At 43.1% G+C, this 24422-nt stretch overlaps 1 protein-coding gene across 2 annotated transcripts in view; it reads left to right on the top strand.

Moving 5' to 3' along the window:
* The window catches only part of LCLAT1 (lysocardiolipin acyltransferase 1), a 536959-nt gene that overhangs the window by 275106 nt on the left and 237431 nt on the right, over positions 1 to 24422 (top strand). For both annotated transcript variants that reach the window (XM_030196117.1, XM_030196118.1), the window contains exon 5: positions 14500 to 14646. In XM_030196117.1, the coding sequence (XP_030051977.1) occupies positions 14500 to 14646 (147 nt within the window). The remainder of the gene's footprint in view (positions 1 to 14499; positions 14647 to 24422) is intronic.

Here is a 24422-nt window from a genome sequence, read left to right as displayed (position 1 = left end):
AAACAGGAAGAATTTAACATAATCAATAGTAAAGTTGTAACTACATAAGAAAACTACCCAAACACCCATTACAGTCCACTAATCCATGGAAGAATCCAAGATACAATATCAAGAAAATAGTTATAGAAAAAAAATGATAAAGCAAACACAGTAATGATAGAGTGGATCCTCAGTAAGCTTGAGAGGGAGCCAAGAGTGAGCTCATAAAGATTCCAATTTGATAACTCATTTAGAGAGAAAATCAACAAAAATAATTCCCCTAACTGCTGAACCTGGGCTTTCGTTTCCAAAGCTGCATTCAGATAAACTCAATTCAGAAACTCAACATCTTGGAGGAGGAAGTGATGTCATTTGATGAGATGGTTGCTTTAGCTGTCAGCTCCGAGTCCCATGAGGTCAATCTAGCACTTATCCTCACCATCCGTCCTTTGATTCTAGCTATCAACCTTCAACAAATGCTCTAGTATCACCCTCATCCGCTAAGATGGGTTTAAAACACAGACAGAAGGATCTCATGGAGTTCACCTATGTTTGAGCAGTGCTGCAAGCACTTCGCATGGTGGATAACAGCTGCTGGACCCATGGGGGCAGTGGATCCAAGGCAATGGTGGATGGTAGTAGCAACCTGAATACCTCATTGAGTAGGGGGCACTTGAAGGAGATGTGTGAGTAGCATAGAGAGATGAAATCTGTTATTAAGCTGTTCAATCTGATCTTACTGCACTTGGTGTGGACCTCTATGGTGGGATCACTGAGCTGGGATATCGTTTGGAAGAGACAGAACTCCACTTGGACAAGCATATTGAAATTGTAACAAGGCTTGAGAAGCAACTATCTGAGTCTAAAAAGGCTGCTGCAGAACTGGCAGTTAAGGACTTACAGAATTGTAGTGGAAGAAATAACCTTGAGTTTTGTGGAATACCTGAAACCCCAGAGTTTCTAAACTGTGAACTTGTGGTACAAAAATTACACCACCATCATTGCAGGTACTTTTTTTTTTTTTAATTTTAATTTACATCAAGCAATACAGTTGTACAGCATTGAAGCCCAAAGAATTCCATAAGAAAATTTCAAAAAGAAATCCAAATCACTTTAAAGAAAGCAAAAGGTTCTCAAGAGACCTCAAATAGTGGACCCCAAGAATTGGAAAAAGAATACAAATTAGAATGAAGAAATATGCAAACAAACAAATAGCTCACAAGGTTACACTTTTAAACTCCAGACATATTTGGGGCAATTCTATAATTTGGCACCTCAAGTTAGGTGTCCTGATGCTGCACGCCAATTCTATAATGGCAGAAGATTCAGTTATAGAATACTAGCACAAATCTGCATCAATGCTCTTTCACTGAGACATGACCTCTTATGCCAAGTACATAAGTAATGCCATACTGGGAAAAGACCAAGGGTCCATCGAGCCCAGCATCCTGTCCACGACAGCGGCCAATCCAGGCCAAGGGCACCTGGCAAGCTTCCCAAACGTACAAACATTCTATACATGTTATTCCTGGAAATTTGGATTTTTCCAAGTCCGTTTAGTAGCGGTTTATGGACTTGTCCTTTAGGAATCCGTCCAACCCCTTTTTAAACTCTGCTAAGCTAACCGCCTTCACCACTTTCTCCGGCAACGAATTCCAGAGTTTAATTACACGTTGGGTGAAGAAAACTTTTCTCCGATTTGTTTTAAATTTACTACACTGTAGTTTCATCGCATGCCCCCTAGTCCTAGTATTTTTGGAAAGCGTGAACAGACGCTTCACATCCACCTGTTCCACTCCACTCATTATTTTATATACCTCTATCATGTCTCCCCTCAGCCGTCTCTTCTCCAAGCTGTATAGCCCTAGCCTCCTTAGTCTTTCTTCATAGGGAAGTCGTCCCATCCCCGCTATCATTTTAGTCGCCCTTCGCTGCACCTTTTCCAGTTCTATTATATCTTTCTTGAGATGCGGCGACCAGAATTGAACACAGTACTCAAGGTGCGGTCGCACCATGGAGCGATACAACGGCATTATAACATCCTCACACCTGTTTTCCATACCTTTCCTAATAATACCCAACATTCTATTTGCTTTCTTAGCCGCAGCAGCACACTGAGCAGAAGGTTTTAGTGTGTTATCGACAACGACACCCAGATCCCTTTCTTGGTCCGTAACTCCTAACGTGGAACCTTGCATGACGTAGCTATAATTCGGGTTCTTTTTTCCCACATGCATCACCTTGCACTTGCTCACATTAAACATCATCTGCCATTTAGCTGCCCAGTCTCCCAGTCTCGTAAGGTCCTCTTGTAATTTTTCACAATCCTGTCGCGATTTAACGACTTTGAATAACTTTGTGTCATCAGCAAATTTAATTACCTCGCTAGTTACTCCCATCTCTAAATCATTTATAAATATATTAAAAAGCAGCGGTCCTAGCACGGACCCTTGAGGAACCCCACTAACTACCCTTCTCCATTGTGAATACTGCCCATTTAACCCCACTCTCTGTTTCCTATCCTTCAACCAGTTTTTAATCCACAATAGGACATTTCCTCCTATCCCATGACCCTCCAATTTCCTCTGTAGCCTTTCATGAGGTACCTTGTCAAACGCCTTTTTTAAAATCCAGATACACAATATCAACCGACTCCCCTTTGTCCACATGTTTGTTCACTCCTTCAAAGAATTGAAGTAAATTGGTCAGGCAAGATTTCCCCACACAAAAGCCATGCTGACTTGGTCTCAGTAATCTATGTCCTCGGATGTGCTCTGTAATTTTGTTTTTAATAATAGCCTCTACCATTTTCCCCGGCAAAGACGTCAGACTCACCGGTCTATAATTTCCTGGATCTCCCTTGGAGCCTTTTTTAAAAATGGGCGTTACATTGGCCACCTTCCAATCTTCCGGTACCACGCTCGATTTTAAGGATAAGTTGCATATCACTAGCAGTAGCTCCGCAAGCTCGTTTTTCAGTTCTATCAGTACTCTAGGATGCTATGCAGCCACTTCTTGCTCCAACTCTAACCGCTTCTGCTTCAGTTTTGCTTAGCTGCCTCTGATCCCATCCTCAAGGCAACTGATGCTTCTGGCCTGTGCAGCCTTCTCCAGTCCCACTGTCACAGCTGCGCTTCTTCCATCCCCCAAGGCTACAGATGCTGCTACTGCCATCCCACTGGTATATCAGCCGCTGCATTCTGTTTTGTATGTATTACAGCATGAAAAGACTTTTCCTTTCTCTCTGTGTCCCATGGACCCCCCCCCCCCCCCCAGGAGTCTGTGAATAGCAGGTTGAGAATCACTAATCTAGGCTGTGCAACATGGTTTTTTTCTCATGACTGAAGCTTTAGTCCTCATTACCTTTAATTGCAAGGGATATGCTGTCAACCTTGCACTTCAGCTCTTTTTGTTTTCTGTGTAGCAGGCAAACTGGAATGTGGCCTGCTAAAGGAAGAAATAACCCCAGTCTCTTCTGTAATTACTGATACATATCTTGTGACAGAAAAAGAACTTTGAAAAAATAAAACCAGAAAAGCAAAGTTTAAATGTATTAGTCTCTGTGTAACAAGTCAGCTGTCGTCTTACACATAGAGTGAATTAAATGAGCACACCTGGTACAGTACTTTTAGGAATTTCAGAGGTGAGAGTATGACTGAGTGATCGTTTTCTGCATGTAGAAGGATCCCGGGTTCCATTCCTTTTTCAGGCATTCTGTTGACCAGCAGGATCAGGATGATGGTAGTGTTCACTGGGGCGGGGGTGAGAAATCGATCATCATGTAGCACAGATGTCCACATTCAAGGCCTATGGCTATAGGGGTCCTGAAGGAGCCCTGAAATGTGGCTCCCAGGTGAACAATGTTGCTGCAGTGACCAGACTACAATAAGTAAGGAGTGAATGTAAATTAGGACAAAATCACTGGGGAGCTGTGAATGAGGACTCACAGGGCTGGGATCCTAGTCCTAGTTTCCTAACCTAATTTAAAAAATATATATCTGGAATAGTAAACAATGGTATTCAAGTAATGTGCACATATTAATTTACAAATCTGGGCCGTGGAAATGTGTACAGTGCATTGGACTGGCCATTAGTTGCAGACAAATTGATTTTTTGCACAGAGATACTGGGGCCTGGAGAAAGGCTGTATGGGCATAAACTTCAGTATGCAAATATCAAGTTATATATATTAGATTAAGTGCATATCTGGCATGCCATACATATTTTCCATGCATGAATTCTGTTGGATGGTGATGTGTAAGGGCAACATGGGTGCAATCTATCACACCCATCACATTTAGCCTGATATTTAAAAACAAATAGTTTTGTTGTGCCCGCTGTTCTGGATACTGGATGTGCTGACTTGGGCTAAAGCTGCCTGGTCTTTTTCTCTCCTCCTTTCGTTCAACACATTGCTCCCCCCCCCCCCCCCCCTAAAAAAAAAAAAAAAAACGTTTGAGCGAAAGATATGATTGTGTAGGCTGGGAATTGTAATATAGTGACTGTGCTTATGATGCCAGCAAGGCTGACCCTACAATTTTACTGTGGGTAACATCTCCAAGTGGAACACAAACAGGTTGCCAGGGAAATGAAATACAGCACTGCCCTACTGTTGCACATCAGAGTCCACAACGTTTTTCTTCTCAGCAAAGGAGATAAACATTTTACTGTGTTTTGTGGTGATGTGATCTGATTAGCTGGTTGCTGTTTCCCTGTGCCTGTTCTGCTTATGGTTGCTGTTGTCAACGTGGCGGTTACTGTATCCTTGTGCATGCACTGTATTTTATCTTCATTACTTAAAATGATCTATTCTGGAGTGTTTTTGCAATAGAACATGCTCTTGTGGATTACATCAGAAGAAAGAATTATGCCAACATCACTATATCCCACCAGGAGTTTCTTCTTCTCCCCCTCCTCTCATGTAATTGCAAAATCATATTCTACCCCAGAAACAACATTTGAGTATGATCAGACTCCCCCCAGATGTTTGCAGAATATGATGATGTATTTTGGTTGAGAGGTTAACTCTTTACCCCCCTTCTCCGCCCCCCAACACACACAGATGTAACAGGGGGAGAGAGTCCTACATTGCCTGAAGATGAATATGGTACTTAAATAGTATGGAGTTCTCCTGGAGGGCTAAGCCTATCCCTAGTAAAAATTTGGGGAAGTGGGAGAGGGTACAGGCAGGCAGATAACTCACATTAACATAGGCTATGTGGAGATTAGTCAAGCTAATTTTCTACCTGAGGCAATGGAGAGTGAAGTGACTTGCTCAAGGTCACAGGGCCAGCTCTCAGCCCAGAGCTGTGCCACTACACTATTCCACCACTCTGCTTCTAAGTGTCCTATGTGCCCACACTGATAACAGAGGAGCTCACCAGTTAGATTTACTAAATGACCCTGAAGACACAAGAACATTAGATTTTATGCCTTGATTGGTCTTAGATCCTTCCTCTTGTGGGTATTGATAGGTTCTGTGTACCAGCTAGGTGTGGATAGCCAGAAAGATGTCAGTTAGCTCAGGTGCCTTCTCTGTACTGTGAAGTTGAGATGTTAGCAGTGTTCCTGTACTTCCAAGAAGCAAGGTTGTGAAAACTGCTCCAGATTTTGACAGTCCTTCGTATATCAAATTCATGACTATTTCACTTCTAAAAGAAGCAAGCCTCCTCCAAGTGCAAGTGGACCTGAGAAGAGCTTTCCAGCTGTGTTCACTGGCTTTATTCTACATATTTCACTGCTGGGCTGGCTAGCATTTAGTAATTTTCCTATTGGTTTTATATCTGTGTAGCTATGATTTAATTTGCTCTAATTGGTTCTGTGGTGGCTGGGTATACCTCTGCTTTGAAAAAAGTGAAAACTTGTTTTCTAATATAAAAACTGCTAACATAAGTATTTGTTTAGCTCATCTGCTTTTTCCTCATCACTTTCCAGATAGGGGTTTTCTGCGTCTTTCAATCTCACAATTCCATTTCTAGGTTTGCTCCTTTCTCCAGTATACTTGAAAAAAGTCTTGTCTCTCTCTTTGTATCTCTAGCCATTTTTTCTTCGATCTGCACTTTCACCAGCTGTATTTCTCTCTTCGCTTTTTTGGGGTTTTATCTGGTTTCCTTTTCAGTGTTTGTCTTTTTGCATTTCTTTATTCCTTGTGCCTCTTTTGCTTTCTTTTTTTCAGCCACCTGTTTGGAGAACTGTATCTGTTTCCTTCTTTCCTCTCTTTTATTTATAGTCTGCACTATCGTAAAATGGTTGGCGGATTACAAAATTAAAACATACACAATAAAATAGACACATTTTTCAGTAGGCACAGAATAAGAGTAAGTTCTTTGTAAATAAGGACCTTATATTGGAAACCAGTTGATGGAAGGAACTGCCTTGTTGATTGTATTAATCCATTGCTTGCATCTCTGTGTCTTCATGTCTGCATTTTCCTTGTATAAAGCTGTGTGTACAATTAGCATGATGTAAAAATAGTAGTACTCCATATCTATTCTGAGAAATGGCCTCCTTTCCTCTCATCTCCCCACCTCTACTTTATAATAACAAGAAAATCTTGAGATGTGGTAGGGTAAAGTGCTAGGGATGCATTTCTACCCTATATATGACAAATTGCTTAGATACATTAATTATAAGAGAGAATATGATGAATTGGTTTCTATCACTTGAACTAAAAATGGTGCTTTTTCATTTCCGGATTCGGGAAGATTAGATGTTTTCAGGATGACACACTGAATTGGCTTGTGTTCTGCTCAAATAATGTCTCTTTTCTCAGACGCTCTTGAGTACTTCTTGACATTCTTCCAAGTGCGTATGAAACAAGCTGTTACCTTAGAGAACAATGTTGTTCCTTATAGTTTAAATGGTGTTCAGAGTCGTGTAGGGAAGCTGCCTCATCTTTTCACTGATAATTCTTAAGATAAGTGATCCATTTCATTTTGAATATTATGCATTATAAGAAAAGATAAGAAACTTTATATGAAAAAAGAATTTATGAAGAGTTTTGGAAATTGTACGGCAAAGACAAATTTGTATACCACTGAGCATGCCATCTGATGGTCCAGCAAAATGTTGTAGAATAAGAAAGTTTTGTTAGTTAGTGTTGTTTATTCTTATGTATTTATTTATGACATATCCCACATTATCCTGAACAATCTCGGGATAAATGTGAGTTACAATGAGTAATTTAAATCAAGCATATAAATTAGTTCATAGTTCATCATATTCAGTGAAAAAATACAGAGTAGTGTAAAAAATTTAACAAATAAGGATGAGATACAAAAATAACTATGTTTGACTGTTCACATACACTTTATATAATTGCCCTGCACATGTGTACATATTTAGGTCCTGGGGTCTCACAGCACTATTTTGTAAGCCCTTCCCTGGAATCTGCAGTATCCTTTCGAAGATACGTTGCTAATACGCTGGGGTCTCTTCAGTGACTTACAGGCAGACATTGTCATCTTGGTTTTTCTGCTGGTAATACCTCTTTGTATATACTCAAAAATCCCCCTGGCTCTGGCCACAGCCCTGTCACATTGTTTTGCAAGTTTGAGATCATCAGGTACAGTTGCTTTCAAGATTGGTCTCCTTTTTGGCACCTAACAGGGATCTACTCCCTTCCTGCTGCAGATGCATTAGATGATGCCCATGCCATTATCATTGACTAATATTAATTGATAAGAACATGATAATGGAGGAGGGTGAATAGTGGAGTGCCACTGGAATCGTGGCCTAGTGTTTAGGGTGGTGGACTTTGGCCCTGGGGAACTGAGGAACTGAGTTTGATTCCCACTTCAGGCACAGGCAGCTCCTTGTGACTCTAGGCAAGTCACTTAACCCTCCATTGCCCCATGTAAGCCGCATTGAGCCTGCCATGAGTGGGAAAGCGCGGGGTACAAATGTAACAAAAACAAAATGATCTATACTGAAACTGGTGCTATTTAAAATATTTATAAATGATCTGAAAATTTGGACGACAAGTGAGGTGATTAACTTTGCAGATGACACAAAACTATTCAAAGTTGTCAAAACACACTTGCATTGTGAAAAATTACTGGAAGACCTTAGGAAACTGGAAGACTGGACATTCAAATGGCAGATGAAATTTAATGTGGACAAATGCAAAGTGATGCACATTGGGAAGAATAATCCAAACCATAGTTACTTGATGCCAGGGTCCACCTTAGGAGTCAGCATTCAAGAATCATTGTTGACAATACACCGAAATCTTCTGCTCAGTGTGCAGCGGTGGCCAAAAAAGCAAACAGAATGCTAGGAATTATTAGGAAAGGGATGCAAAATAAGATCAAGAATATTATAATGCCTCTATATCGCTCCATGGTGCGACCTCACCTTGATTATTTTCAATTCTGGTCACCATATCTCAAAGAGATATAGTGGAATTAGAAAAGGTTCAAAGAAGAGTGACCAAAATGATAAAGGGGCTGAATCTCCTCCCATATGAGGAAAGGCTAAAGAGGTTCGTGCTCTTCAGCTTAGAAAAGAGATGGCTGGGGGAGGAGGTATGATTGAGGTCTATAAAATCCTGAGTGGTATAGAATGGATAAACGTGAATAGATTTTTTTACTCTTTCAAAAAGTAGAAAGACCAGGGGACATTCAATGAAATTACATGGAAATACTTTAAAACAAATAGTTAAGCTATGAAATTTGCTGCCAGAGGATATGGTAACAGCGGGTTTGGACAAGTTCCTGGAGGAAAAGTCCATAGTCTGTTGTTGAGATGGACATGGGCGCCACTGCTTGCCCTGGAATTGGTTGCATGGAATATTGTTACAAATTGGGTTTTTGTCAGGTACTTGTGACCTGGATTGGCCACTGCTGGATGCAGGACACTGGGCTAGATGGACCATTGATCTAACCCAGAATGGCTATTCTTATGTTCTTAGCCTGTCTGATCCATTCTGTTACAGATTTTAGTCTCTCATCCATGAAAAAAGTGATGTTTTTTCTAACTCTTCCGCATTCCCACTTATCGAAATATCCCTTTGACCACTTTATTCAGATTATGTACCTTTATCTTTCAAATACTAAATGGCACAGCTCCAGACTATATGGTACTATTAATAAACTTACCTCAAAGTTACACTAAATATGAGGCAAGAAACTATCTCAGACTACACCTCCCAAATTGCAAAAAAATGATCTACAAAACTGTCCACTGTGCAGACTTCACTTACCTAGGAACCAAATAGTGGAACTCCTTACCACCCAAAATAAGAAATATACAGGAATATACTAGATACTGCAAAATCCTCAAATCGTTCCTATTCAAACAAACTCTCACAAATTGGTTATTACTCTATTTACCATTAACTTTCTCTTTACTTCATGTACAATTTCTCATTCATAATAGATTTTCTCAATGTTAAACATCCATAGCTATCCCAGTATGTTTATGATACTGTATTGTAAAATTGGATTCTTACAACAAATTATTTTCTTATGCATTATTCTTTGTTATGTATCCTGTACTGTATATTGTAAGCCACTTTGAACTCAAACTTGTTTGGGATAATGTGGGATATAAATGTCACAAATAAATAAATAAATATTGATGACAGCATAAAGGCAAATTGAATCTCCGAGTTGTGAAATGAGCAAAATTTTCAAATAACTTCCACAGCTGTAAAGTACATGGGGTTTTAGAGCATGATACTTTGTGCTGTGTTTCAAAGAGAAATTAACCAGGCAGATTTCTTTTAAAATTAGTGTAGTGCTCCTCTACACTCCACCCTCCCAGCTTGATATTAAGAATCAGTCCCACGATCCACTTGCAAACCCTGGTATGGGTCATCCAATGGAGAGCAGGATTTTCCTTCAGAGCCCAAGACATTTAACTGGGAACCATTCCAAGGAGTCATTACAGACAGAATTTTGTTAAGTCTTTCCTGGGGTAATTTCTTCAAAAGTTGTCACAATTTTAGGTGCAGCTTTCACAGAATTGCAGTTATTGGCAGAACAGGGATTTCTGATTTTGCCGGAACATTTTCCTGGGTCACTCTCATGCCCCTTCGTTGGACTTGAGGCTCCTGTTGAACTGGTGCTGGGCAGCCAGAATCCTGAAGGACTCTTATACTTGTTTTTCAAAATGCTGTGTGTTTGAAAGCAGTTTAGCTTTTTTATTGTTATTTTATTGCTGCCACAGCGGTGGAAGCAACACTTGCTTTCCTGGGAGTGCGGCCAGACCTGCCCAATCTGCCTCTCGGTAGCAGTACAGCCAGTATCGAGTCTTCGAGCAGGCAGGGAGGAAGCAAAGGAGAGAGCAAAGGGCTGAGTGCATGCATGCGCTTAGCAGGGCGAGCTCTAGAAATGTGGCAGCTCTCCTCATCCAGCTTATATAATTTCAGCGGTAATGAGAAGGAAACAACAGCACCGACAGCTCCTGACCACCCGTAAAAATGTCATCCTAAAGGCAGGCGGTCCTTTCTGTGCATCACTAGGAAAATGGAATGCACATTTGAATAGTAATTAGCTCATTAAAATAACTTTGCATACAATTATCGTTAGCTGCTACCATGACAGGAAAAGAGCCCACAGAACCCCTGCATGTCTCTCTGAACTCTGTGCTCTCTAAACTGGCTACAACCAATCTAAAAAGCTCAACACAAATATATTTTTTTGAAAAATTGTTTTTTAAAAGTTTCTTTTGATTGCTAAAGATATATAACATACACATCAAAAGTAAAATCAAACTCAACATAAATTCATAGGTAACATTAATGCTGTACTTATTAATAATGAACTGCACAGGAATAAACTTCCATCTTCTCAATCAATCTAATAAAATCACAGAAATTGAAAAATTGTGTCGCATTTACTGTTCAACAATATATATTTATCAACAGTTGGATCAAGAGTTAGACAGTACCTTTTTTCTCTTTTCTCCTTCCCTTGCTTTTCTCTTCCCTTCCCTCTTTATTTCACCTTTTCTCCTTCCCCCTCCCTTCCTCTTACCCCTTTTCCCTATTTTACTATTTGTACAAGGGTCTTTTCACAATTTTTTTGAAGATATGTAGAGTCATATATTCATATACTCACACTTGGGTTCTGTTAGTTACATGTTGCTTTCTGTTTATCCCTACAATTTTGTTCCCATTGGGTCTCAGTACATCTATTGTCTCTAATATGAGATGCTGAAGGAGGCTTTTGGACACATGTGCATAGCCCTCATGTTATAGTTTTCTCCAATGTGTGCATTGTTTTAGATTTGGAAAACTTTTTTTCGCATTGGTCAACATTCTTGTCTTTCCTTTTTTTTTTTTTGCATTTGCCAGTGTTCTCAACCCCAAATTTGGATTAATTGAGCCCATGACAAGCAAATGCCTAGAGTATCTTGAATGAACACCTCGAATGATTAACAGTTCTGGCATCGCTCCCGTCCCTGTTGTGAGATCAATGTGTTTCTACAGCATCTTTAAATAAACTTCCAGGAAACATTACATTCATTGCCTGCTTGCTTTTTTTTTTTTTATAGGACTTGAAGCGCTGATTAGAAATTAGAATAGAATGATGCAGTGGACTATTTATGTCTAGTCAGTTGCCGTGGCTCAGGCTGTCAGACTCAACTTCTCTTTCAGTGATTGATGGCAACACAAAAGCAATCTGGCACAATCAAAACAAATAGTACACAATGTATCTGTGTTTTCAGTGTGAACACAAAGCGCATCTGCAACTCCTATGTTCCGATGCTCAAAACCTAACACCAGAACAGTAGACGATTTGTTCCGGAGTTAGTGTTCCACCCAGTGCTGTAATGGTTTCACTGTGAGCTCTGAAACCATTAGCACAGGCTGCATTTAAGTGCAGTCATTTAGTACCCTGCCAGAATTCTTGGGAGAAAAAAAATGCTGTAAAGTGTGTATAATGCCAGGTCCAGGGCAGTATTAGAAGGGTTAATTGAGAGAAGGGGTGTCTCACGAAATCTCTTCTCTCCCACCAACTTCACCATCCTGCACTGCCGCCGTGCAGGCCCCCCCCCCCCCCCCTCCCCACGAGCATTGGCCCAACCTTTAAAAAAAAGAACAAACTTTTGATGGTCCAGTGGACCCTGGCCCCCCTTTCCATAAACTTTGAAAAAGCCTAATGGTCCAGTGGGACCCACTTTTAGTGTGACTGTAAAATGGCCACATTTGTATTTTGTCCCGTAATGTCCATATGCTAATTTCCCAATTAGCGCCTGGCCATTACCACAGGAGCCCTTACCACCATCTATTTACTAGACGGTAAGGGCTCCCGCACTTATCGTGCAGCATACAACAGTATCATGCCTACTCTCCGCCCATAGACACACTTCCTGCGCTAAAAAAATAGAAAGTATTTTCTAGTGCAGGATTAGTTCATGCTGATCAGCATACTACCGTAGGTCACCTCAGCGTGTCCCGCAGCAGTGCTTTTTGGCACGCAGTCGGCACGCGCTAGTGCCTACCGTGGCTTAGTAAAAGGGCCGCTTTGGTTTTTTTAGAACTTTATTGAAGACCTGCTTCTGTTTGCTGTCATTGTGCATGTATGTAAAAGAGCCTTGCAGAAAGAGTAACGACATATAATTACTGGGAGTTTTTGTTAGTATTTCTCATTGATTTTCACCTTTCTTGATCTATCCTCCAGAAAAGGCTTTGGAGGAAATCTTTGATAATTAAGGGGCCCTTTTACAAAGTGGTGCTAAAACTGAACTAATGCCAGGGCAACGCAGCTGCCAGCAGAAGTTCCTGGTTGAGCACGCCATTTCCTGTGCTCCCTGGAATTTTTTTTTTTTGTCTAGCGTGGTGCTAACCCGGCGGTAATTGGGCCGCACGCTGCCTGCTTACCGCCAGGTTACCATGAAACCCTTACCGCCACCTCAATGGGTAGCAGTAAGTTCTCCCCGCCACATGGCCATGTGGTAATTTATCTCCGCATGGCCATTTTTGGGGCTTTTTATCTGATGTGGTAAAAGGGCCCTGACATGCGGGAAAACAGCTCCCGCCGCTTCCGCAGGGCTCTTTGTCCCACAGCTTAGTAAAAGGACCCTCCAGTAATTGATCAGCATGCTCAGTGACCCTTTGCCAATTATTGCCACAAGGATATATTTTGTTGTGAAAGAGATGTTACTCCTGTTGTCTGCAGGCATAAAAGTTTGCAGCATCTAAAGAGCTCAGTGCAGTGCTCTGATGATAAATATGACTTCTATCAACTTGTCAGCAGTTGTCGCTTCTTCAGTAGATATGACTCTTACAAGTGTTCTGTCAGCAGTTATTAATCTCATTGAGTTACTCTTTATTCGTGCTGCAGGGCAGAGTTCTGGTAGCTATTCTGGTTCTGGGGAAAACTGGATTTTGCAGGTTAAGAATCTCTTTCATTAGACTATGGCATTCTGTATATGACCTCTGAAGACTACCCAGGTCCTCAACTTCAGATGCGATAAAAAGACCGCCTGTTCTTGAAGGCCTGTGTTCTGTACTTGTCCCTTTCAACAGATTCCAATCAGCTAAGAAATCCTTCTTTTTTAGCTCCAAGGGCTCCCAGAGGAAATCCAAGTTTGTACATGAGAGAGAAACTGCATATGTGTAATTGCAAGGCACTGTGATTTTAACTACGGTGGTTTACTTTTCAAGCCATGCTTTTAGATACCGCTGGGAAGGAGGCTAAAGAGCTTTCATATTTTGAGGTTGTTATGACACTGGCAATTCCCATAGATGGCATCTTCAAGTGGTGTCAGAGGTTGTATGAGCATTAATTGATACTAGTAACCTCAGGCAACCTGAGCATAAAAAAAGCTGAGAAATGAGATTAAGCAAAGACAGTGACGCTGGGGTAAAAGTAGATTCTTTGCTTTTCAGATGCTAGACCATCTAAACTTTTAGAAGGGTACATCCTGTTAACGTTTCCTGAGGGCAGATAATATGATGGTGGCTACACTGGAAATTTGCTGTGGTTCCAGTGTATCATATTTTAAATCCAGCAAGATTGCTGAACTGTGTGCTTTAATTTTCCAAGCTAACACCTGCAGTAGGTCCCATAATAACATACTCTGGATTGGAATACAGTAAAATTGCAAAGCTCCCAACTGTGACCCTTCTTTAGGAGGGTCAGACCAGCTTTCTGAGTGGAAATTATTTCTGTGCTTGACTTTCTGACCAACCAAAATTACACTCCACTTTTCCAGTATTTCAGTAAGTGTTTGCTGAGAAAATGACCCTCTGGTAACTTGCCCTGTATTAAAAGTTGCCATTGTTACTAAAGGTGGTTCTGAGAGGTATAAATCGGGCAGATCCAGAATAGAAATTGATAAATAATAGCAGGTCATATTTGTCAATTTCTATTCTGGATCCACCCAGTTTATGAAACTTATATATGTATTGTATACTCTGTTTGTATTCTCTCTTCAAATTGTAATCTGCGTTTATATCTTATATTAAGGTATCTGATGTAATGCCACATAGAACTGAATTTGATATTTGGATTCTGTGGGATATAAATCTAATGAAATGAAAAAAATGTATGTTGTTGTTTTCTGTAGGTTGGGCAATGCAGGTTGCTGCCTTCATCTTCATCCATAGGAAATGGGATGAGGACAAGCATCACTTCAAAGCCATGCTGGACTATTTCTGTGACATTAAGGAACCTCTGCAGATTCTGATCTTTCCAGAAGGAACTGATCTCACAGGTTAGCTCTTGGGTGTGTGGTAAGGTGATGGGCTTTAAAGATCTATCAGGAAAATTCTGGTTTGTCTGCTTCCTATGCTCCCCCACCCCCTCACACATAAAAAAAAAACGATTAAAAATGACCTTCAAGAAATAAATCAATAGTGCTTGATAACAGATACCTTTTGCAAGATGACTGGGTATTAGCAATCCAAAAATAAACTTTGTTGGAAGACAGCCAGCAACAGAGTTCACCAGGGCTGTTAATTCTATTATGTTAATGAATGTTTGGAAATGCAAGCCTTCCCTTTCTCAGGCAGTGTCAGCTTGCATAATAAACCATCATTAATCCCTCTGTACATAACCAGCCCTTGTTTTTCTTTCACACATTTTATCTTTTGAAGATATTTTGGTTCTTGTGTGGAGCAATGTCCTTAGTTTGATGTAAGTGAATATTTTTAGACCATGTCACTATTAAATTAGTGAAAAAAGAGAGAAGGAAAAATTATACCACAAATGAGAGGCCTCTCAGTGATTTTCTTTTAGTTATTTATTTATTTTATTTACTGCATTTATATCCTGTCGTTTTCCAAGGCGGGTCACAATATCCACATACATAGTCTTGAACACATAACAATCGATAAGTATATTAGGAGCATCCATGTACATAGTCTTGAACGTATAACTAGGTATATTAAGTTAAAACGAGACCATTAACTTGGTCCTTAGCCAGTGGCGTAGCCAGACAGCCAATTTTGGGTGGGCCTCAGCCCAAAGTGGGTGGGCACAAAATTTTCTCTCTGCCCCGCCCTTCCTCCCCCTATTCTCCATCTCTCCCCCTGCACCTCCCAACTCAAAATAGAAACAGAAACACTTTAGCTCATGAGGAAAGTGACATCCGCTATGCACATTTCTCAAGCTATCATATTTCAGTTAAGATTCAAAATAAAGTGCCTTTTCTACCTTTGTTGTCTGGTCATTTTCTTTTTCCATCATGTTGATCCAGTTTCTCTTTTGAACTTTCCAATCTTTCTGCTATTTCTCCTTCAAGCATCTGCTGTCCATTTGTCTTTTTCTCCTCTCTTGTTCCATTCCCTCACTTCACTTGCCTCTGACATATTAACCTTTCCATTTTAGCTCTTTCCTCTCTTTTTCTTTTCTTTTCTCTGTCCACCCAAATTTTATCCTAACCCCTTTTCCTTTGTTTTACTTTTCAGATACCTGTCAGATTTCCATTTCCTTTCCACACACTAGTTCTCCTATTCCCCATCTCTCTATTTCTCCAGCCATCCATTCCCTTCCATCTTCAATCTATGCCCCATTACCATATTTCTTTCCCCTGTAATCACCATCTTCCTCACGTTTATTTCCTTGCCACCCCCTTGGCCTCTCTCACATGGTTCCACCTTTCCCAGTGTCTCTCTCCTTCCACCCTTCTAGCCCAGCATCTGCTCCCTCTCTTCTCCCCAGCCTTCACCCCCTCCCAGCATCTTCCTGTCACTTCTCTCTTTCGTCTTGCCCCCCTCTCCTGTGATCCAGTGTGGCCAGGATTTCCCCCACTCCTTCCCTGATGCCCACACACACATCCAGAACCTCTCCCTTCCCTTCAGCCCGCTCCCCTTTGTCTTCCTCACCCCCCACACGTCCAGAACTTCTCCCTTCCCCCTCTCTTCCCCCACACACGTCCAGAACCTCTCCATTCCCTTCAGCCCGCTCCCCTTTGTCTTCCTCACCCCCCCACACATGTCCAGAACCTCTCCCTTCCCTTCAGCCCGCTCCCCTTTGTCTTCCTCACCCCCCACACACGTCCAGAACTTCTCCCTTTCCCTTTAGCCCCCTCCCCATGCAGGGAGAGCAGACCACTGTCTTCCTCACCCTCTCCCACCCCCGCCGCAGCACTTGTATTCGATGCTATCGGCGCTGCCTCCTCCACCTCACAGTCTCTGTCTCCGTTCCCCCCCCCCCCCCCCCCCCCCGTGGCAGCGCTTAGAATTTTCTACCGGCACTGCCTGACATCACAGACGCGGAACTGACGACCTGCTCCAAGACCTTCCCTCTGCCGCGTGCGTTCTTCTGCCCTGCATAAACAGGAAGTTGAATCAGCGCGGCAGAGGGAAGGCCCCGCCCCCGGAGCAGGACGTTGCGCCGCGTGTCAGCTGTCAGGCAGTGCTGGTAGCAAATCGCAAGCTGCTACGGGAGTGGGAGACCGACTCAGAGACTGTGAGGTGGAGGAGGCAGTGCCGATAGCGTTGAAGACAAGCGCTACTGCGGGGGTAGGAGAGAGTGAGGAGACACGGTGACATCTGGGTGGGCCTGACCAAAAACTGGGCTACGCCCCTGTCCTTAGCATACCACAAACAAACAAAAGGTGGCGTGAGAGGAAAGAGAATAAAAATAAAAGAAATCTTTTTTTTTTTTTTAATGTCCCTATACTGTTTTCAAATGTTATGATTTTTGGCACCTAATAGAACAGGGATTTTGGGAGCTGTCTCCATTTTGTGAGAATGAATAGTAGAGCTGATTGAGGAGGATTAAGGTTTAAGCCCTGTCTCTGAACTTCTGATATCCAGGCACACTGGAGCTGGGTGTCCTTGTACTCCAGTGAGTCTGGAAGGGAGGCTAATTGCTGCTTCATGGTGATATCTTTTAGCCAGCACAAGACAATCCATGTACCACTTGACTACAGAGGGGAGAAGTGATACCTGCCCTCGGTGAAAGAGAGAGAAGGCAGGGGTAGTTCAGTAATTGGAAAAAAACGCTGAAGCATGTGAGGGAAGGTGCACAACACTTAAAAAATTATTCTAGAGCTAGAAACTCCATATGAAGCTGTAAGGATGGAGGCAAAAGAAAAAGAGATTTGGGGGGGGGGGGGGGGGGGTAGAGGGAATCGTAAAATAGAAAACCATATGTTCAAAATGACTATGAGGAGTGGCCTAGTGGTTAGGGTGGTGGACTTTGGTCCTGGGGAACTGAGTTTGATTCCCACTTCGGGCACAGGCAGCTCCTTGTGACTCTGGGCAAGTCACTTAACCCTTCATTTCCCCATGTAAGCCGCATTGAGCCTGCCATGAGTGGGAAAGCGCGGGAAAATAAAAAAACTGTGACTATATTCTACCATAATGATTCTCATTCCAGTCCTTGAGAACTCCCCTCCTCCCCCTGATCTAGTTTGGTTTTTGGGATATCTGCAGTAAAAACGCATGAGATACATTTGCATGCACTGCCTTCTGTTTATATAAAAATATCTCATGCATATTCATTGAAAACTTGACTGACTGTGGGAGTTCCTTGAAAAACAGGTTGAGGACTACTGCCCTTATGTAACTCCTTATGGAATTATGGGATCCAGATTAATTTTGCCACATCTGGCATTGTGACCTAGACTTCTGAATTCCTCTCTTTAAAACAGAGGTTCTTGACCAGTGCTGCCCACAGAGATCAAACTGTGCGGAGAAGGGTCTTCAAATCTGAGGAAATTTATTGAAACTTTCTAGACAGAGTGAAGGCAGTTATTAGGACAGTTATTGGTAATATAACCGTGGCTACTGTAATTTTAGCAACATGGTAGCAGTTAGCACTGTTATCAGTTAACAGTTACTGACATATGTAGCTGTCAGTAGTCACTAGTGGAAAGAAGCCGTGGAAGACTGTAGCTCATTATCAGGCTCATTTTCGAAACAAAAGGGCATCCAAAAAGCGACACAAAAGGCACATGGGCATCCCCGTGAAAGAAGGCCGCCCAAATCCAATAATTGAAACAGGGCCGTAAGGGCGTCCTCAGTGCGAGGACGCCCATCTATGGTCGTCCCCACAGGGGACGTGTTAGGGGCATGTTATGGGTGGAGTTACGAGATGGGTGCCCCCAGTGTATAACAGCTAGCACAATGGTTTTGCATGGGTCAGAACATGGGCATCCTTAGTTAGACCTGAAATAAAAGCGACCAGGGTAAGGGGGAAGTAGTCTTTAGACCCATTAGCGATTTTGTGCAGTTGGAGAGTGGAGAGAGCGTTGTTGGGAGAGAAAGCTGAGAGTTTTTTTGAGTACCTGTTACCTTTGTCTGTGTGCCATAGTCGGAACGTTTTTCACTGTCACCTGCCTCATTTGTGTTTTACCTTTTCAGCTTTCCTTCTAGCCCCCAAACCCAGACACCACTACTGCTTCCTCTATCTCCCTCATCCCCTCCCCCTCCCCCTATCCCTCTCCATTCACTGTCCCCAAGTTCATATTTCATTCCCTTTCCTGTTTGTAGTCTCTGTTTGTCTCTTTGTCCTATGTACTGCTGCTGCGTGTTTGTGAAGACTGCTTGGAGAGTGAGTGGCTAGAGGGTGTGGCAGGAGACTGTACTGGGTCAGAGAGTGCTTGCAGTGTGGCTCTTCTGTGTGTGACCGCATTGTTTGTCAGTGGTTGAAGAGCGAGTGTCAGCTTTTGTTTGTTGCTGCTGTGTTTCACCAAGTTGGTAGGGAGAGGTGAGCACTGGTGGCACTGCATTGCACCTGTTAGTGTGGGGAAATGGAGGCACTAAATGCACAGGTGGCTTACATGTTGGAGGAAGAGGGGAGGCACCACAGGAGGTACTCACACCCCAGAGTTTTCAGGCCCTGTAGCCACGTATAGGAAGAGGAAAACATTCCACTCACTCAATATGCAAGTTGTGAGTAACACCCAGGGGGAGATTCTAGACGTGTGTGTCTGATACCCAGGTTCCACTCATGATGCCGAAGGACGGCGGGGCCTATAAGAGGGACGTCCTTCGGCAGTTCTGTGAGAAACACGTCCTTGTTACTGTACTTTACACTTGTGAATGTTCCTTATACTTTCCCCGTACCTGGATGTCCGCAACTACATGCATTGTACTTGTGGAACAACCAGGTGCATCAAAGAAGTATAGTAATAAGGACGTCTTTCTCGTAGAACCGGCAAGGGACGTTAATATGACAGTACAGTTAGTTTTAGGGACGTCCTTTCGCGGTTCTGGAAGATGGGCATCCTTTTTATGATGCCACACTGCAAGCACTCTCTGACCCAGTGTATGAACAACTTGAAAAGCTAAGGTGGACAAAGCCATGGGACCGGATGGGATCCACCTAGGATATTGAGGGAGCTCAGAGAGGTTCTGGCGGGTCCTCTTAAAGATTTGTTTAATAAATCCTTGGAGACGGGAGAGGTTCCAAAGGATTGGAGATCGGCGGATGTGGTCCCTCTTCACAAAAGTGGTGATAGGGAAGAAGCTGGAAACTACAGGCCGGTAAGCCTCACTTCGGTTATTGGAAAAGTAATGGAAGCGATGCTGAAGGAAAGGATAGTGAATTTCCTGGAAGCCAATAAGTTGCAAGATCCGAGACAACATGGATTTACCAAAGGGAAATCGTGCCAAACGAACCTCATTGAGTTTTTTGATTGGGTGACAGGAGAATTGAATCAGGGACGAGCTATGGACGTAATCTACTTAGATTTCAGCAAAGCTTTTGACACGGTTCCCCACAGGAGGCTCTTAAATAAACTGGATGGGCTGAAGATAGGACCCGAAGTGGTGAACTGGATTAGGAACTGGTTGACGGACAGACGCCAGAGGGTGATGGTGAATGGAATTCGCTCGGAGGAGCGAAAGGGTAAGTAGTGGAGTGCCTCAAGGATCGGTGCTGGGGCCGATTCTGTTCAATATATTTGTGAGTGACATTGCCGAAGGGTTAGAAGGTAAAGTTTGCCTATTAGCGGATGATACTAAGATCTGTAACGGAGTGGACACACCGGAGGGAGTGGAAAACATGAAAAAGGACCTACGGAAGCTAGAAGAATGGTCTAAGGTTTGGCAATTAAAATTCAATGCGAAGAAATGCAAAGTGATGCACTTAGGAAGTAGAAATCCACGGGAGACGTATGTGTTAGGCGGGGAGAGTCTGATAGGTACGGGCGGAGAGAGGGATCTTGGGGTGATAGTATCTGAGGATTTGAAGGCGACGAAACAGTGTGACAAGGCGGTGGCCGTAGCTAGAAGGTTGTTAGGCTGTATAAAGAGAGGTGTGACCAGCAGAAGAAAGGGGGTGTTGATGCCCCTGTATAAGTCGTTGGTGAGGCCCCACCTGGAGTATTGTGTTCAGTTTTGGAGGCCGTATCTTGTTAAGGATGTAACAAGAATTGAAGCGGTGCAAAGAAAAGCTACGAGAATGGTATGGGATTTGCGTTACAAGACCTATGAGGAGAGACTTGCTAAACTAAACATGTATACTCTGGAGGAAAGGAGAAACAGGGGTGATATGATACAGACGTTCAAATATTTGAAAGGTATTAATCCGCAAACGAACCTTTTCCGGAGATGGGAAGGTGGTAGAACGAGAGGACATGAAATGAGATTGAAGGGGGGCAGACTCAAGAAAAATGTCAGGAAGTATTTTTTCACGGAGAGAGTAGTGGATGCTTGGAATGCTCTCCCGCGGGAGGTGGTGGAAATGAAAACGGTAACGGAATTCAAACATGCGTGGGATAAGCATAAAGGAATCCTGTGCCAAGGAATGGATCCTCAGGAGCTTAGTCAAGATCAGGAGGCGGGGCTGGTGGTTGGGAGGCGGGGATAGGGCTGGGCAGACTTATACGGTCTGTGCCAGAGCCGGTGGTGGGAAGCGGGACTGGTGGTTGGGAGGCGGGGATAGTGCTGGACAGACTTGTACGGTCTGTGCCAGAGCCGGTGGTTGGGAGGCAGGACTGGTGGTTGGGAGGTGAGGATAGTGCTGGGCAGACTTATACGGTCTGTGCCTGTGCCAGAGCCGGTGGTTGGGAGGTGGGGCTGGTGGTTGGGGGGCGGGAATAGTGCGGGGCAGACTTATATGGTCTGTGCCCTGAAGAGCACAGGTACAAATCAAAGTAGGGTATACACAAAAAGCAGCAAATATGAGTTATCTTGTTGGGCAGACTAGATGGACCGTGCAGGTCTTTTTCTGCCGTCATCTACTATGTTACTATGTTACTATATGTTTTTACTATACTTTGGGTGTCCCTGATTTGGGCATTTTGCACTGCGATAATGGAATGTCTAAGGATGTCCATACTATTTTTCGATTATACCTACTTGATTTTGGCTGACTTCGCGAGGGCGTCCTAATTCATACTTGGACGACCTTTCGAAAATGCCCCACCACATATAAACGTTTTCACAGGAGGAGGAGTGTAGCCAGCAGGTCTCTTCCAAAAGCAACAGGAGGACGATTGGAGGGTAAAATACTTTATTCTTGAAAGGACCCGACATAGCACCTTGTTTCGGAAAAGTGCCTGCTTCAGGGGTCTAGAATCAAACAATGTACGGTATAAATTGAATATATATGTAAAAAAAGATAAAATATGTAGGGTAAATAGGGGATGTGTCTAAATTGTTATAAAATAAATAATGGATAAGCTATAAATAATATACATACACATAGGAGGTCTATTTATTAAAAAAATGTACACAAAAGTGATACCAAATACTTAAAAATATATATAGTGTTGTCACAACAAGATAATAAACAAATGTGACATGCTAAAATAAATGCGTACAGGTTAACCATTACAGAAAAGAAAGAACACATAAGTACATAAGTACATAAGTAGTGCCATACTGGGAAAGACCAAAGGTCCATCTAGCCCAGCATCCTGTCACCGACAGTGGCCAATCCAGGTCAAGGGCACCTGGCACGCTCCCCAAACGTAAAAACATTCCAGACAAGTTATACCTAAAAATGCGGAATTTTTCCAAGTCCATTTAATAGCGGTCTATGGACTTGTCCTTTAGGAATCTATCTAACCCCTTTTTAAACTCCGTCAAGCTAACCGCCCGTACCACGTTCTCCGGCAACGAATTCCAGAGTCTAATTACACGTTGGGTGAAGAAAAATTTTCTCCGATTCGTTTTAAATTTACCACACTGTAGCTTCAACTCATGCCCTCTAGTCCTAGTATTTTGGATAGCGTGAACAGTCCGCTTCACATCCACCCGATCCATTCCACTACGTTCTTTCCTACAGCAAGCACGTATATAGAGAGACAATTTTATAACCCATTTCCAGCATGTAAAGAATGTTTTACCTGCAAAAAAAAATGGTTATGGAGCAGAGAAACACACCTTTATATAATGTCACAATGACTTTAGACATATGTTGGTAAAAAAAAAAAAAACACGCTGTCCATGGAAAAGAGAAAGGTAATTAAGGAAAATGTGTGGGAAAACATAAAGCATGTGGAAAAAGGGGAGGGGGGGATGATCCATATGTACATGTGCATGGAATTATGAACTTAGATTGTTAAAAAGAAAGAAGACCTGAAAGTACCAGGGCAAAAAAGACTGTGAAGAAACCATCATTTTGATACGTGGATGGGGCATAATCGAACTGGGTGCCCAAGTTTTCCTGAGGGCGTCCTTGCAGGACGTCCCCACGAAGGGGCAGGGAAACCCGTATTATCGAAACAAGATGGGCGTCCATCTTTTATTTCGATGATACGGTCGGGGATGCCCAAATCTCAACATTTAGGTTGACCCTAGAGATGGCCGTCCCTAGAGATGGTCATCCCCAGTTTTCGGCAATAATGGAAACCGAGGACGCCCATCTCAAAAATGACCAAATCCAAGTCATTTGGTCGTGGGAGGAGCCAGCATTCGTAGTGCACTTGTCCCCCTGACATGCCAGGACACCAACCGGGCATCCTAGGGGGCACTGCAGTGGACTAACTGATGCACTAACTGAACGGAAAAAGGCATGCAGTGGTCACTAACCACCTCCCACCCCGAAAAAAACAAAAAAACTTTCATCTTTTTTTTTTTTTTTTTTTTTTTTAGAGTATGGGTGAAGAGCGTCCTTTGCTATGCCTCAGTCCCTGCGACAGCAGTTGAGGACGTCCTTCGCTATGCCTCCGTCCCTGCGACGGCAGTTGAGGACGTCCTTCGCTATGCCTCCGCCCCTGCGATGGCAGTTGAGGACGTCCAAAATGTGGATGTTTGTAAGAAGGACGTCCATGCCTACTATGCTTCCACTCCTCCACTCCACTCCACTCCCTTGAAATTTGGCCATCCCTGTGGGGGGGGGGGCAGTTGAGGACGTCCAAAATGTTTGAAAGAAGGATGTCCATGCCTTTGTTATGCCTTCACTGACACACACGTACCTCCCCCCCCCCCCAAGGGACCTGCATACTGCCCCCCCCCCACACACACACACACAGGGACGGCCAAATTTCAAGGGAGTGGAGTGAAGGAGTGGCCTAGTGTTTAGAGCACTGGTCTTGCAATCCAGAGGTGGCCAGTTCAAATCCCACTGCTGCTTCCTGTGATCCAAAATCCAAATAAATAAAGGGGGTGTCGGAGGCATAGCAGGCATGGACGTCCTTCTCACAGAAACATCCAGGCATGGACATCCTTCTCACAAACTGCTCCAGGGACCTGCATACTGCTGTCATGAAGCTGGGTATGACACCTGAGGCTGGCAAAAAATATTTTTAAAGTTTTTTTTTTTTTTTGAGGGTGGGAAGGGGTTAGTGACAACTGGGGGAGTAAAGGAAGGTCATCCACGATTCCCTCCGGTGGTCATCTGGTCAGTTCGGGCACCTTTTTTGAGGTTTGGTTGTAACAAAAAATGGACCAAGTAGTCGCCCAAGTGCTCGTTAGGGACGCCCTTCGTTTTTCTATTATCAGTCGAGGACGCCCATGTGTTAGGCACGCCCCAGTCCCGCCTTCGCTACGCTTCCGACACGCCCCCGTGAACTTTGGTCGTCCCTGCGACGGAAAGCAGTTGAGGACACCCAAAATCGGCTTTCGATTATGCCGATTTGGGCGACCC

Source organism: Microcaecilia unicolor, chromosome 3 (assembly GCF_901765095.1).
Source record: "Microcaecilia unicolor chromosome 3, aMicUni1.1, whole genome shotgun sequence".
Classification (NCBI taxonomy): Eukaryota; Metazoa; Chordata; class Amphibia; order Gymnophiona; family Siphonopidae; genus Microcaecilia; species Microcaecilia unicolor.
Note: the sequence above shows the minus strand (reverse complement) of the source record. Positions and strands in the feature narration are given on the sequence as shown.